This window comes from Meleagris gallopavo, chromosome 21, assembly GCF_905368555.1.
Source record: "Meleagris gallopavo chromosome 21, MGAL_WU_HG_1.1, whole genome shotgun sequence".
NCBI classification, from domain to species: Eukaryota; Metazoa; Chordata; class Aves; order Galliformes; family Phasianidae; genus Meleagris; species Meleagris gallopavo.
In genome coordinates, this window is record NC_139424.1 from 4,456,511 (window position 1) to 4,471,035 (window position 14,525).

Here is a 14,525-nt window from a genome sequence, read left to right on the forward strand (position 1 = left end):
TGTATATTGTAACTTTGCAACTGAGTATTGCCCTCGACCATTCATTTGCTTGATTAAAGCAAAGCAGCAGAGATTCTACATGGAGCAAAGTAATGAATTTATTAAGAGTTCATCCACCACTCTGACACACTGGCACACCGCTTAAAGCCATTTAAAAATACAAAGAAAAGCACACAATTTATTTTCTGACCACTGGATGGGAGGCAATTAAACCTGGTGCTATCGTGGTACCAGGAGCTGTGAATGGTTGTAAAACTGAATGGGGGCAGTAAACGGATTTACACCATCTTGGGCTCAGATGGATGCCTTCTAAATTTGATGCAAATGCCCCCTTTTCCAAACACCAATCCCTCAAAACTCTCCCCAAGCTCCATTCCTTGTTTTGGTGATGGGGTTTTCTTCATGGCTCTGTTTTTCACATTTCTCAGTGAGTTTTTTTCCCCCACCCAGCCCTTTTCAGTACTTTCCATTTCCTCACGCTCGAGAGAGAGGTTTGATCAGCCCGTAATCCATGCACTTTGTGAGACAGTCACGTGCTGCATTAATTACATGCTGCTTCTTGGGGTCATCTTCTTGCTTGCCAACAAACGTCAGGATCTCCAGGAGCTCTGACTCCACCAATTTCTTTGCCAGCTCTTTGCTGGCACTGATTAAATTGAAAGCGATGACCAGTCCACGGTGCTGCACTTCCATGTTATCATGCAAGCAGAGCCTCTGCAGGATTTCAAGCCACTGGGTGGTCTTCAAGGAAGGGAAATGTTGTTAGTACTGGTCTGAAGAATACCTCAACCAAGTTTTAAGGGCGTAATATTGCATTACTAACCTAACCTTGCCTGACAGCTTATATGCTGGGCTTCGCTTGAAGAATAGCTATAGATTAATGGTTTCATCTCTAAGATGAAGCCTTGGAAGCTGGCTTAAGAAAAGTTGCTTTACTTTCTGTGGGATGAACAAGGAGCCTGCACTCTAAGTTCCTCACTGGACAACTGATGGACTACATCTTCCTTAAGAGAAGCATTCAAGGTTATGCCTACGCTGTTGGTAATTAGGCTTATGGTCTTACCACTTCAGTCATCTTTGAGCAGAGTTTCTTTTGTGCTGCTGTAAGCATGGCTAGGGCTCCTGCTGCTGCTTTCTGGACCTTCTCATCATCCTCACCACACAGTAACACCACCAGCTTCAGCCGGTCATTTCCATCAGCCACAAACCGCTCCTGAACCTGAAAAAAAGTCACAGAATCCAGAGACAGCGCAGTGTGAATGCACCATCAAGGTGGCTCAGCAGCTGCTGCATGCAGCCAGACCTGAGGTGCAGTTACCTCCTTGCTGACCACCAGGTTGCACATGCATTCCGTGGCTGCCTGTCGGAGTTGGTCATGGTTCTCAAACATATAGTTTTCAATGTCTGGCAGTGCCCTTTCTTTGACTATTTTCATCCTGTGTTGAAGAGGAATCGAAACACATCATGAGATGTGATAATCGTAGAATGGCTGGAGTTCAAAGGGACCCCCAGAGGCCATCTGGTCCTACTGCCTGCAGTGCACAGGGACACCCACAGCTCCATCAGTGCTCGCAGCCCTCCAGCCTGACCCTGGGGGTCTGCAGGGACTGGCATCATCTCTACTCTCAGCAGTCTATGTGGTGCCTCACCGCCCTCATTGTAAAAACTTCTTCATTACATCCAACCTAAATCTGCCCTACGTTAGTTTGAAACCATTTTCTCTTGACCTAATAATCAACCTAAAACATTAACTGCAGACAGGTGAGAGACATGGGGGGCTTGAAATAAATCTGCCCACAGCACAAGGACTCATGATACATGGTTTATTCCTTACCTAATGCAAATTGAATTCATGCTATTTTTCCTCTTTCCAGAGGAAAAACACTTTTTACTGGATATTTTATGAATCTTTTTGTTCAGAGACCTTTATAGCTCTGCCAAAGGCAGCTCAAATTAACCACTCTTCCCAAATCTATGAGAAAAGCATTGAAGTAAAATTCAGATTCACTCCCGATAAAGCAGCTGGGCAAGGAAGAAGCCCAAAAAGCAGCGGCACTCACCTAAGCTTATCACTTCTTCCTGAAAAATTAGTGAGTCCCAGGAGAGCCTCATAGTTCTGGAGGCCATCTCTCTCAGTGTTCAGCAAGCTGACGAGGGGCCTCACCACCTCGTACACCTGAGAACAAGAGGTATCACTACTTTTCCAGCTCTCAGATATTGGTGATTTTCATTTGAAAAAAAAAAAAAAAAAAAAAAGCAGCAAAACAAGTGGTTTTTCACCTCTCTTTTTTATTTTAAAACTTACCCTCTCTCCTGGGAACGCTATGTCTGGATTGGAGATAGCAGCAATTTTTGCCAGAGCATGAGAAGCTTTTATCTTGCCAACATCTGTGCCTTCCACAGCCAGAGGTATCAGGGCCTAACACACAGGAAAGCATTAAATGCCACCTCCCCTCACTGCAGGATCCCAACAGACATTTAATGCATGTCAGGCCGGGCTGCAGGTAGAAGAGGAATCACCTTTCCACCACCTTGAGCAACAATGGTCCCACGGTCCTTGGGGTCATCACATAACGCAAGGAACACCCTGCAAAAACACAGCATCACTCACTGGAACAGCAATAACCCACATCCCTCACGGGACAGGACAAAGGCTTTGCAATTAACTCTATCCCAGGTAAAGCCCAGCAGCCCAGCAGGCACCTGGCAATGAGCTCCTTGCTCTGGTCTGTCAGTATGGCACTGTCAGCTTTCACCATGCAGGCCAGGGCTGAGACAACGCCAGCTTTTAGCAGCCGCTTCACTCGCTTCACAACAAAATCCTTCTTGTCCTGCAGAGGGGAGGACATGGCAAAGGAATCAGCCCCTAGCAGCTGCCATCCTGCTGGAGAGCAAAGCAGTTTCAGCCTGATAGGCTGGGAACCAGGAGACCTGGTGGCTGTGACAATGAATACACCAAAGAAAATCATCACAGAATGGACTGGGAAGCGATCTTCAGTATCACATAGTTCCAAGCCCCCATGGGCTCGTTGCCCCCTACCAGCTCATCTGTCCAGGGCTGCATCCAGTCTGGCCCTAGGCATCTCCTGGGATGGGGCATACACAGCCTGTTCATTGCATCATCCCCCTCTGAGTATGGAACTTTCACCTAACATCTAAAATCTTCAGACCTGAGCACCTCCTGGCCACACACAGCCTACCTTGGGATGCTCCTCAGGCACATGCTGCTTGGAGAATTTGGCCAGTTGCACCAGCTCTGGGACCAGCTCCTTTGTATCGTAGCTGTTGGTGCAGTTCACCAGCGCAGAAGCCACAGAATACAGGATAGTCTTGTCACTTGTCTGCACAGAGAAATAAAAGTCCGAGTTGAAGTGCTCACTGGCTTATTCCCAGGTGAAGGAAAAAATGAAGTTTATGGTCAAACAGGACACAGTCCCAACAGATGGTGTCAGAACCTTCATGCCTTTGGTTTTCATGTGGTAACACCTATTACAGTTGCTGGCAGTAAAGGTTAAGAGCAAACTTCTGCTCTTATCTGTTGATAACAAGTTTTGGATATCTCAGCAGCACATACAAAACTGAACTTCTTCTAAACTAGAGGTGAGAGTTTGGGGTCAGAACTGCTCCTGCTTAGGGATAGTGTTACTCTGGAGAGTCTGATGCTACAAGAGGGATGAGAGAACACGGTAAGGGGGTGGAACCTTGGCTAACTCAAACATAGCTTGCAGGGCTTGCTCATCTTCCACAAAGTCATCTTTCACGTCTGCATCAAGGGTCAGATATGCCAGTCCTTCCACAGCCCACTTCCTGGTGCGGGCATCAATGCTGGTGTTGCACAACCACCTGGAAGAGAGAAATCTACATTTATCTCAGGAGCCAGGACTGATTTCTTTGGAAAGAGAGGAAGGAAGAACAAATGTGCTGAGAACATTTCAGGCTTGAGCCTGCACTTGGGTTCTACTACAACTCCCTATGGGTCCCTCAGGACAAAAACTTTTCTTTCAGTAGGACAAGAGGGAACGGCCTCAAATTGCTCCAGGGGAGGTTTTCAGGTTGGATATTAGGAAAAACTTCTTCAAAAGAGTGGTAATGCAGTGGCGCAGGGCTGCCTGGGAAGGTGGAGGAGTCACCATCCATGGAGGTATTCAAGAACTGTGGAGATGTGGCACTGAGGGACGTGGTCAGTGGGCATGGTGGGATGGGTTAAGTTTGAACTTAGGGATCTTAGAGGTCTTCTCCAACCCTAATGATTCTTTGATTCTATGATTCTCCCTGCAGGCATTTCCACAGCAGGTGATGTGTGGCCAGGGAGGAGCACGTTATGTTTTGCAGAGTCAGGAATAACAGAACTAAAGCCAAGGTACAACTCACTTCCGGCACTGCCTGGCAAGCTTCTCTGTGGAGCCCTCAGCAAATTGCCGCAGCCCATAGTCTGTCCCTCCTGCTGAGCCCAGCTTACAGAGACCCTGAGGAGGAATTTAATAATTCATTAATTCTCTAGTGTTTCTGCCCAAAGTCAGCCTAATCCAGTATTTGAAGTCAAGTCTAAGAGGAAACATCCAAAAGCCCAGTAGACTTTTCAGCTTGTAGCACAGGAAATTCAGATGTTGTGCCCTTATTGGATGTATTTAGTGGAAAATTAAGCAGTTTTGCCCTCAAGGTTATCAGTAATACCTGTGTTTTTTCTGGTCTGCATCTTCCTTTGTAAGGAAAGCACCAGAAGCCATCCTGAGCTGTGATGAGCAACCCCACACGTCCCCAGCACTTCCTCCCTTTCCCAAACCCAGGGTTAAGGAGGTGACAAAGGGGCTGGCATCCTTACCACTAGGGCTCGGATTTTGATCTTCTCATTCTTCGTCTTCTTGTAGATCTCCTTCAGGAGTGTTATTCCATTAGAGATGATGAAAGTGGCCCGGCTCAGCTTGGTGGAAGCGTGAATGAGGGCTTCCACAGCCACCAGCTGGTCGATCTCCCTCTCGGACCCACACAGGGCAACCATCATCTCCATCACCCCCTTCATGCCAAGCAGCTTGTTGCCCAAGTCAAAGGGCCCTTGCAGAACTCCAGACACCATCTGGATGGCGTGGAGTGTCTTGTCCATGTTCTGTGGGTCAATTTTGCTCCTGCACGGGACAGATAGAGTGAGCATACAGTTGTTGCTCAGTGTTCTCATTCCCTTGAGTAGCTCCTTGTGGAGTAGGAATTAGTGAGCAGTTTTGTTTTAAGAGGATAGGGGTTGATTTTTGAGTGGTGTGGAGCCAGGAGGTGGACTTAGTGATCCCTGTGGGTCACTTCCAACTTGGGATATTCTATGATTTCTCTGCTGGGCTGAGCACCATTAGCAAAATATATAGGTATTTGGGACACTGCCAAGCACAAATCCATGCAAAGATTGTAATCCACCTGGTAGGAATACATGAGGTTCCATGCTCAAAAATCCTGCAGGATCTCAGGCAAATCCTTAACTCCACAGGCCTCAGTTTGGCATCTAAGAAAGCCCGAAGGCTTTCTTTAGCCCTGCAACGAGCCCACCCACTCACTTGATGTACTCCTCACAGATCACACGGTAGTTGTCACGCTCGGGGTCGCAGCGCAGATCATCGTAGAGCTTGTTGAGGAGGATGGAGGCAGTCAGCTGGGTGTTCTCTGTCAGCGGAAGACAGCCAGGCATCTCAGGAATCTGACCCACCACTTTCAGTATCTTTTTTAAGCCTGGAAACAATGAAGTGATACGGCTGCTAGAGGAGAGAGGGCCTGTCCAAAACTCAGGATGCTGTTTGCTGGGTTTTTGCAATGAAACAGCCAGCTGAGTTGCCATTCACTTATTATAGCCTGATCACATCATCTTCAGACAAAGAAATTACCAAGAGATTTACTGAAAAGAATGTTCTGTTCATGGGTTTGTGGCATTGAGCACTTCCCAAGTTAGAGCAGGGATGAAAGGAAAAACTCACCATTGTCAATGACAAAAGTGGTCCTGCTGTTGTCATGGTCCTTCGGGTCCTTTCTTGGTATGTTCTTGTTGAGGAGGTTGAGAGCTCGGTCTCGTCCCTGCCCAGATACGTTCTTACTGACCAACATATCCAGCAAACGCATCGTGATCATCTTCAAGTCTTTTTTAGTATCTATACAGAAGCAAGGCATCAGCAGCCAGTTAGGAGAAGCTTTCTTTGAAAGCTGGTGAACTCAGAGAAAACCAGTCAAAGCCATCACATGGCTGCAACATTGCTATTGAAGCTAGAGGAGCAGCTCCCTTGCTTCTCCAACAAGACCAAGGACTGCCATTACCTAGCACGAGAGCCTCCTCCTTGCCGTGGTGCTCCTCCTTGCCCTGCCCCAGCAAGCAGTCAGTGATGGTCTGCAGGAGGTTGCAGACAGCCAGGGAGATCTCCTCATTGTCCACCGACATCCACGAGCAGATGTTGTCAATGCCCAGGTAATGGAGGATGGCAGTGGCCTGACCCCGAAAGGAGAGAGCAGAGCTGTTAGCAGAGGGCATGAGCGCATTGTGAACAGCTGTGATTTTTCACTCTCCAGGTACAAGGCAACAGCAGTGAATTTCCCAAACTGCTCACCCGAGCCTTATGTCCTGTACACATGCCCGAAAGTGTCCTCACGGCTGCTAGGACCAGCTCAGCATTTTTGGTTTCTATCAGCTGCAGCAGCAAGCTGACCCCATTGTTCTGGAAAATCCTCTCGGCGCCTGCTTCCTCCCGGCCCAGGACTATGAGGTTGTTGGCAGCCTGGGTGGGAGAGAGAGGAGAGGTCAGCAGCACAGCTTCCAGAACACCTCTGGGATATGTTTGGGATCGCCAGCTCTGATCCCAAGCATCTTCTCCAGGTGCACCTGGAGGTCAGGTTAGATCCTCCCTATAAAAAAAATGAGTCAGCACCTGGAGGGAAATACAGGGAAGGTGGCAGAGATGGACAGGTTGGATCCCAGTTTGGGTACTTTGGGGCCCACCTTCCCTGAGCATAGGAGTGATGCCAGATTCTCACCCTCTCTCGCTTCTCTTTCTCACTGTTCTCATCCAGCAGGATTTCAAACATCTTCTGCACCCGCATGTCCGTGGAGAACTGAATGCGCAGCTGTGCCAACACAGAATGTGCGCAGCATCAGAAAACCAAGAAGCAATTTTCCTTTAGCACTTCAAGACAACCACAGTCCCCAAATGGCAGACAGCAAGCTGGATAACAACATGGGCATCACTTCTCAGAAAGCAGGTATGATTGCCCAGCTCACCCCAATAGAATCATGACTCATTATGGTTGGAAAAGACCACCAAGATCATCTAGTCAAACCCCAACCCATTCCCACTATGTCTACAAAGCCATTGAATCATGGAATCATTAAGGTTGGAAAAGACCTCTAATCACAAAACCCAACCTCAACCCATCCCCACCATGTCCCTCAGTGCCACATCTCCAGGTCCACAGCCCGGTACTGCTCCCCAGGATTTACCTTCTCCTGGATGTCAGCCCCTAGGCGCCTCAGGGTCTCCTGGAAGTTCTTGTTGCGGGGCTCCATGGTAGCACATTTCTGAGCATCTTTGAATGCTTGGTCCAATTTTCCCAATTTTTCTAGAGCTTGGCTGCGCCGGTACAAAGCTTTGATGTCCGAAGAATTGATGTCAATAGCTGGGAAAGGGATCCAAAGTCAGGGCATCAAAATCTGCTTCTTGAAAATCCCCCATGTAAATTGTCATCTGCTTCAGGTTGTATATTAGGAACAAATTTTTCTTATAAAGAGCAGTGATGCATTGGCACAGACTGCTCAGGGAGTGGTGGAGTCACCATCCCTGAGGTGTTCCAGAAAAGGGTCAATGTCACACTGAGGGGCATAGTGTAGAACCATCACAGCCAAGGGTGGATGGTTGGACTGGGTGATCTTAGAGGTCTTTTCAGCTTCGGTCCTATAATATACAGTGGCTACATTTCCTGGACACATAGGTATTGTTATCTCAGAATGAACTGGTACCAAACCAGCACTGATGCACCAAACTGCTGCATCTCCTTTCGTACCTTCTCCAGCACTTGTGTGTTAGGGGATACCAAACCATGAGAACACGGTGCCCCAAAAGCAGATATGAGAGTGGGCTGGAGCAGATGAACACAAACACAGCCTCTCCTTACCTCTAGATGCATCCGAGGCTGCCTTGGCATATTCCTCCTGCAAAACCAGAGGAGCAGAGCAATTCAGCAGTGAGACAGTGGAGCGTGACCCCATTGCTGGTGCAACTCAAGCTCTGTTCCCACTAACAGGGCACCCTGGTGAAAGCAATAGGAGCCTACAGAAGGCAAGAAGGGAGCTTTGGGTACCATCTCATTGGTGATGGAAGGAAACGAGGACGTCTGGTATGGGTCAGACAACAACAGCCTGCAGGCAGCAATGGAAAAGCCTGCAGCTCTTTGGGGTTGCTGAGCCAAACCAGCATGCTCAGCTCTATGGGGATGGGACCCAAAGGTTTCCTCACCTTTTTCAGGAAGCACGCTGCTCGGTTGCGGTACAGCACGGCCTGCAGTGCCCTGTCCTTGTTGAGCTTCATGGCCTTTGTGTAGCTCTCAGCAGCTCTCTCATAGTCGCTGGCTTGAAAATATTTGTTGCCCTCTTCCTTCAGCTGGATGGGATCCTCCATCTGGGAGCAGAGGAAAAAAAAAACCCACACATTTTAGGCTGCTTGGGAGTTTTAAGGAAAAACATGAAATTTGTGCCCCTTCTGGTTTGGGCTGCCAGTTGAATACCCCTGAACAAAAACACCTTACCGCTCTGAAGTGCTCAGAAAACCAAACTGCTCCTTGAGTCTGTGGCTTCTCAGCAGTAGACCTCCACAGCTGTAGGTCTGTAGTGACCAATGAATAGAAATAAAACAACAAAAAAGAGCTCAGAAAGTCTGGAGAGTCCAGACGGCTCGGGAAAGAGCTCACCTCCCACTCCAAGTTTGGGCAAGAGCTGGCAGTTCCTGCTGCATGTCACTGTCACCTGTCACCACTGCCTGTCCCCTGTGCTATATAGGGCTGGGGGCCACCGCCAGCCAGCGTGTGGGGGGACACTGTGTGTAAGGGCAAACAGCCCTGGGCACCAAGAGGGGATGCTGCGCTCCCACCCACTGGGTGGATCCCTGTCATCCATGACCTGCAGAGCTGCACGGGGAATGGAGTGGGAATGGGAGGGCTTTGTGCCATAAACAAATCAGTTCACATGGCTGACCCCCGTCCTAGTGCTCAGAGCCTTGTCCCTTTCTATTTATGGAGGCATGAGACAGCTGCACAGGGACAAGTGGTTCTGTCTGGCAGCTGCCAGCACCTTCCAGAACAGCCGTAGAGAGAAAGCACCAGAACCCCCTTCCATACACTGCTTTCAGTAGGGGCAGCTTCCCCCTGACAGCGCTCAGGAACCAGCTTCCTTGGCCAAGTAAGCCATGTTTTGTACCAAAACGGTGCCTTCATCCCTTATTCCATGCAGCTCAGTGGGTGCTGGGGGCCCTCTGGAGGATGAGAAAGCAAAAGGAAATTTTTCCTGAGGAAATTCAAGTGTCAGGCAGAGGTGGAGAGAATCAGCTTTTGGGTTTCCCCACGTGTCCCTTTTGGGGACAGCAAAGAGCCCCCCAGTGCACCCTCATTTTCCACCACACAAACCCACCTGCACACCCCAGTAGCTCCGCCCAAAAGCCAGCCCCAGGCAGTCATCATCTCTGGTGTTTCTAGCCACTTGCTCACATCAGGTCATGGGAAGAGCCAGCCAGCTCTGTGGGACCATCACCCCTAGGGAGCATCAAGGCATCCAGCAGCCCTGGGGCAATGCAGGGCTCAGAGGAGCTGTGCTCAGAGGGGCACAGGATGCCTAAGGCTTCGGCTTTGCTCTGGGACACGATTTAGTGGTGGGTTGTTAGAGTCAGGGTAGTGTGGTTAGGTTGTGGTTGGACTTGATGACCTTGAAGGTCTTTTTCAACCTGAGCTATGCTATAATTCTGTGATTACTGAAGAACATCTACTGTACTGTACTGTACCCTATCCTACTCTACACTTTTGATTCCAATATTTATAGACTCTGGAGCATTGCTGACACCTGCACTGATGGTCATTTAGACCAAGCTGGTGAGTGGCATCCACTACAGAGACCAGCTCCCAGCTGCGATTCCCTTCCTATTGCTGTCCAGAAGCAGGATGACGATTTTTGGAAGCATCCTTCGGGGTGAGCAGGCCGCTAGGGGGGGTGCGGAGCCCGGCAGCCCTTCCGCAGCCCGCAGGAAGCAGGAAGGGGGATGGAATGGGATGGGATGAGGTTCGGTACCGGTGCATTTTAGGAACCCCTCGACCACCCGTAGGTGCGGGCTCTGCGTGGCTCTGCGTGGCTCTGAGCGTTCCCGAACACGCGTGGGGCTGCTGGGGAGGGCTCGCCCCGTGGGCACGGTGATGACTGCGTGTGTGGTTTGGGGACGGGTCTAAAGGGACCCACTTGGGGTCACGCAGCATCACTGCGGTGTGGGCGGCCCCATGGGGATGCTGCGGGATGCGTGTCCCCATGGCACACCGTGGTACCCCCGTGTACACTATGGTAGCCCTTGGGTGCCCATCCCATCTCCCCACAGGTCTCTCTTCTTCCATCCCTGCAGCGCTCCGTCCCACGGTGCCGGGGCCATGGTGGTCCTGCGGGCCGGGCTGTGTCCTGGTCTCACCGAAGAGATGATCCAACTCCTCAGGGCAAACAACATCAGGACCGGTAACTTGGTGGGGGATGTTGGTTCCTGCCCCTTTGGGGTATCAGCACACGTTCCACCCTTGTTGTTTCTGTGTCGTTTGCAGTGGTGGACTTTGTGTCATCGGATCTGGAGGATGTTGCCCAGAACTGTTCCGTGTCTTACAAGGTACCAGGTTGTCCCTGAATCTTCCCTAAGCCGGGCACTCACAGCTCCCTGCTTGGGTGGGCTTTTCTGGAGGACGTTTTGCAGGGCACGTTGGTGGCTGTGGGCTTTCTTAGTCCCTTTACAAACTGTCCAACAGGTGCTGGTGGCTGTGCGCCGTGTGCTGCTGGCCCAGTTCTCAGCCTTCCCTACCAATGGAGCAGACCTCTATGAGGAGCTCAAGAGCTCCACTGCCATCCTGCCGACCGGCAGCCCCAGGTGGGTGCCCAGTGAACTGTGATGTGGTGATGCCCCCAGTGTGCTCAGTGTTGTCCCATTTGTCTCCAGCAGTTGTCACCAACCCCAGCCTGGCTGTGCCCATTGAGAGCAGAAGTGACTTTTCATGTCCTGTGGCTGTGAAGTCAGCTGGTCTCTGTCCCTTGAGGGATGACACTGCTGTTGTTGTCCTTGCAAGAGCCTGCAGGTCTCTTGGAATTGGCTGTATGTCTCAGTTCTAGACTAGAGAATGTGCTGCCCTCAGCCTTCCCCTTGAGAAGAGAGTTATGGATCTGGGACAGTTTGGAGTGATGATTTCCCAAGGCTGGGCAAGGAGATGACTTACTCTTTGTTGCCCAGGCTTATTACTCTTTCTCCAGTCTCCCTGTTGGCTTGTTACAGTGGGGATGCAGAAAAACCCCAGATATTCAAACCTGGCTCCCAGGCTCTTTCCCATCTCAGCATAGTCCTCTTGCACTGCAGAGCTGCTGCAGCCCACGGTGTATGGAGAGTCAGGGCTGGAGGGTGGGAGCAGAGCTCATGGCTTCTGCCTTTGGGAAGTGGCTGATAGGTACAGGTATGTGGGAGCACTGTCCCCGTTTTGTGGGATGCATATTGAACATCCTACCTTGTGCTCACCCCATAGCTTGGACCAGCTGCTGGACGCAGGGCTGTACACCGGGGAGGTGACGGAGCTGGCAGGAGCACCAGGCAGTGGGAAGACACAGGTGAGTGGGGCAGGGGGTGACCGAGCCTGGGGTCGGGGACACCGCAGGCTCTCACTGTGCCACGGGTGGGCAGCTGATGACCGGTCCAAACTGCTCCAGGTGTGCCTCAGCATCGCGGCCAATGTGTCCCTCGGCCTCAGGCAGCACGTCGTCTTCCTCGACTCCACGGGGGGGTTCACTGCCTCCCGCCTCTACCAGATGCTCCAGGCCCGGGTGGAGGACAGGGAGGAGCAGGTGAGTTCTGTGTTTTTCTGGCTTGTGTGGGCATCAGCCCACCGTTGTCTTCATGGACTCTGCTGGGCCCATTCCTACTGAGGCAGGGTGCTATTCTTAGGGGAGAATGGGAAAGCCTGATTCAGTCCCTTACCCATTGCTCCTTGAGCTTGCTCTGCTGTGCTGCTGCCATCATTGCAATGAGGACAAGAGTGTTCATAGCGTGGGGGTAAATACAGGAAAAATGAAGGCCCCTGGCTCTGTGGCATGGGCAGGGGGGACATGGGCATGCTGTGCATGCAGTGCAGGTTGCAGTGTGACACTGCTGTGTCTGGCAGATGGAGGCCCTGCAGCGCGTGCAGGTGGTCCGCGTGTTTGACATCTACGAGATGCTGCGTGCCCTGCATGAGGTGCGGGACTGCCTCTCCCAACAGGTAAGGCCTCCAAGTTCCTCTCCTTAACAAGTGTCACCTCATCCCAGGGATATCCAAGCCTCAGTGCAGCTTTAACACCTCTAAAAAGTGTTGCTCAGTATTGCACGGTTGATTTTGTTCTGCAGGTGGAGAGCTCGGCGGGGCTGCTCAAGGCAGTGCTCATTGATTCGGTGTCAGCCGTGCTGTCCCCGCTGCTGGGTGGCCGGCAGTCAGAGGGTGAGCCCTGAGCTGCTCTGTGGGGGGGGAAGCTGATGGCAACGTGCTGGAAATGGTGTGAAGATGCTTATGAGCACCGTATATAAGGCTCACACAAGTCCAGCGTCACCAATGGGCTGCTGGGGATGAGTCAATGGTTGGACTTGATCTTCTAAGAGGTCTTCCAACCTGAGTGATTCTATGATTCTGCCTCTGGGCTGCTCGCTTGTTTGGGTTGAGCCCTCCACCCCTCAACACCTGCTTCGCCTCCAGGCTTGGCCATCATGATGCAACTGGCCCGGGAGCTGAAGACATTGGCCAAGGAATTCAGCGTGGCGGTGTTGGTGAGTGCTGCTGTCTGTGAGCCTTCCTGCCGTGGTTTAGGAGCCCCTGGTGCAGCTGCTTTGGCTGATTGGTTGGAGAGGATGGCATGGTGACACTGAGGGGAAGGAAGAGCTTCATCAAGTGACAACATAGCCATCATCTCCCGGTGACCTCAGGTGTTTCACTGAGTTTCACAGCCTGTGTTTGTGCGTGGCAGGTGACCAACCAGGTGACAAGGGACAACAGCACCGGCGCTCTCAAGTCAGCACTTGGCCGCTCCTGGAGCTTCGTGCCCAGCACCCGTGTGCTGCTGCAGGGCAGAGCAGCTCCGTGGGAGGAGGGCACTGCACACACTGCCTGCTTGGCCAAGTCACCGCGCCAGGTGGGCTCTGGCTATGGAAAAGGGGTGTGGAGCAGTGGGATGCAGAGTCAGCCTCCCCAGGGGGACACACTGCAATGGGAGAGTGGCAGATGTGTGCTACTGAGAAAGGCACCTGATGCCAGCAGCCTGAGCTCTCGAGTTTATTCTGTTAAATGAGAGGCACTGCTTGCAACCTGGGTCAGTGTGTCCCCATGCCCATCTCAATGCCAGGGTGCTCAAACACCTGCAGAGATGTGATCCTGTGCTGAGTAATGGCAATAACAATACCTGGGTCTTCTCAGAGCAAAGTGTGCTAAACTGCATTCATTCAGCAGACCCAGATAAAATGAGGGCATTGGCAGAAAAAAGTCCTCAAGGGGATGGAGCTGGGGGCTGTGTCTTGGGGCAGGTGCAGCTCATGCAGGCTTAGCAGAGTTGAGCTCTTCTGTTTCCTGCTGCAGCCAACGGGGATGCAGGTGCAGCTGGATATTGGCAACGATTATGTGCAAGAACAGAGGCCAGTGACACCCACACCATGACCCTGATGGGGATGGAAAAGCAAATGTCAAGGTCTGGAAGAGCTGTAAAAAAAACTATGCAGACGCTGAGCACAGACTGCCTCTGAGTCCCACAACACAGAACAGCTCCTGTTTTTCTGCCTTGTGAGAAAACATGCGTGGGGTTCTTGGAGAGCTCTCTTGGCACATGTGTGGTTGGCATGGGGCAGGCAGGTCCCCTCCTCTGCCACTAGTGGGACTCTCCCATCCTTGGCATTGGCTTGGGATCACATCCTTGCAGTGATGTTCCCTCCTCGTAACTGCTGCTTTGGGCAGCCCATGGTGCTCTTGGTTGAGAAATAAAGGTGTTACACACTGTTACTGTCCAAGGCTGCGATTCAATGCATGGCAACTTCTGCTCAGCTTCAGATTTCTCAGTAGTCCTTGTCATAGGTGGGGTGAGTTAGTGAGCAGGGATGCTATGGGCACTGGATGTGACCCCATCACTTTGACAGCCCATGCAGCCCTGCTGTGCTGCATGAAGATTAAAATGCATTTTAAAGTTACATTTTTGTGCTTCTCTGGGATTTCCCTGCCTGGGGCTGGTTATGTTGGGGCAGTTTTCCTGTCTGCAGGAACTCACAGAATGATCCTTA

General features: G+C 51.2%; 2 protein-coding genes across 6 annotated transcripts; one reads left to right on the top strand and one right to left on the bottom strand.

Moving 5' to 3' along the window:
• Positions 1 to 80: 80 nt before the first annotated feature.
• On the bottom strand, positions 81 to 9,042 carry UNC45B (unc-45 myosin chaperone B). Of its 2 annotated transcripts, XM_010721754.4 has the most exons (21): positions 8,926 to 9,042; positions 8,764 to 8,840; positions 8,475 to 8,636; positions 8,134 to 8,170; positions 7,463 to 7,638; positions 7,000 to 7,089; positions 6,576 to 6,743; positions 6,289 to 6,457; positions 5,955 to 6,125; positions 5,541 to 5,712; positions 4,823 to 5,123; positions 4,372 to 4,466; positions 3,702 to 3,843; positions 3,201 to 3,341; positions 2,704 to 2,831; positions 2,521 to 2,587; positions 2,306 to 2,419; positions 2,061 to 2,176; positions 1,319 to 1,436; positions 1,064 to 1,219; positions 81 to 741 (listed from the first exon to the last, which is right to left on the bottom strand). In XM_010721754.4, exons 3-21 carry the CDS (start codon positions 8,634 to 8,636, stop codon positions 475 to 477), a joined length of 2,790 nt encoding a protein of 929 aa, XP_010720056.1. In that variant the 5' UTR covers positions 8,764 to 8,840; positions 8,926 to 9,042; the 3' UTR covers positions 81 to 474. The 2 variants fall into 2 exon arrangements, with proteins under 2 accessions (XP_010720056.1, XP_031412268.1); XM_031556408.2 differs by lacking the exon at positions 8,926 to 9,042 and having other exon boundaries at positions 8,764 to 8,919.
• Positions 9,043 to 10,197: 1,155 nt separating this feature from the next.
• Positions 10,198 to 14,247, top strand: RAD51D (RAD51 paralog D). 4 transcript variants are annotated; one of them, XM_010721756.4, is made up of 11 exons: positions 10,198 to 10,325; positions 10,614 to 10,720; positions 10,804 to 10,865; positions 11,002 to 11,120; positions 11,764 to 11,845; positions 11,945 to 12,079; positions 12,397 to 12,492; positions 12,618 to 12,708; positions 12,961 to 13,031; positions 13,229 to 13,393; positions 13,834 to 14,247. In XM_010721756.4, exons 2-11 carry the CDS (start codon positions 10,639 to 10,641, stop codon positions 13,909 to 13,911), a joined length of 981 nt encoding a protein of 326 aa, XP_010720058.2. In that variant the 5' UTR covers positions 10,198 to 10,325; positions 10,614 to 10,638; the 3' UTR covers positions 13,912 to 14,247. The 4 variants fall into 4 exon arrangements, with proteins under 4 accessions (XP_010720058.2, XP_010720057.2, XP_019477448.2 ...); XM_010721755.4 differs by having other exon boundaries at positions 10,199 to 10,325; positions 10,590 to 10,720; XM_019621903.3 differs by having other exon boundaries at positions 10,231 to 10,321.
• Positions 14,248 to 14,525: the final 278 nt, after the last annotated feature.

What these genes read in the sequence shown, in the direction of transcription:
- UNC45B (XM_010721754.4), bottom strand. Translation starts at nt 8,636, where the DNA reads ATGGAGGATCCCATCCAGCTGAAGGAAGAGGGCAACAAATATTTTCAA. An exon ending in AGAAAGAGAAGCGAGAGAGG is followed by an intron (nt 6,744 to 6,999) that starts GTGAGAATCTGG and finishes TCTCCCACCCAG; the next exon opens with GCTGCCAACAACCTCATAGT. An exon ending in ATCTGTGAGGAGTACATCAA is followed by an intron (nt 5,124 to 5,540) that starts GTGAGTGGGTGG and finishes TGTCCCGTGCAG; the next exon opens with GAGCAAAATTGACCCACAGA.
- RAD51D (XM_010721756.4), top strand. Translation starts at nt 10,639, where the DNA reads ATGGTGGTCCTGCGGGCCGGGCTGTGTCCTGGTCTCACCGAAGAGATG. An exon ending in ACTGTTCCGTGTCTTACAAG is followed by an intron (nt 10,866 to 11,001) that starts GTACCAGGTTGT and finishes ACTGTCCAACAG; the next exon opens with GTGCTGGTGGCTGTGCGCCG. An exon ending in CTGCCGACCGGCAGCCCCAG is followed by an intron (nt 11,121 to 11,763) that starts GTGGGTGCCCAG and finishes CTCACCCCATAG; the next exon opens with CTTGGACCAGCTGCTGGACG.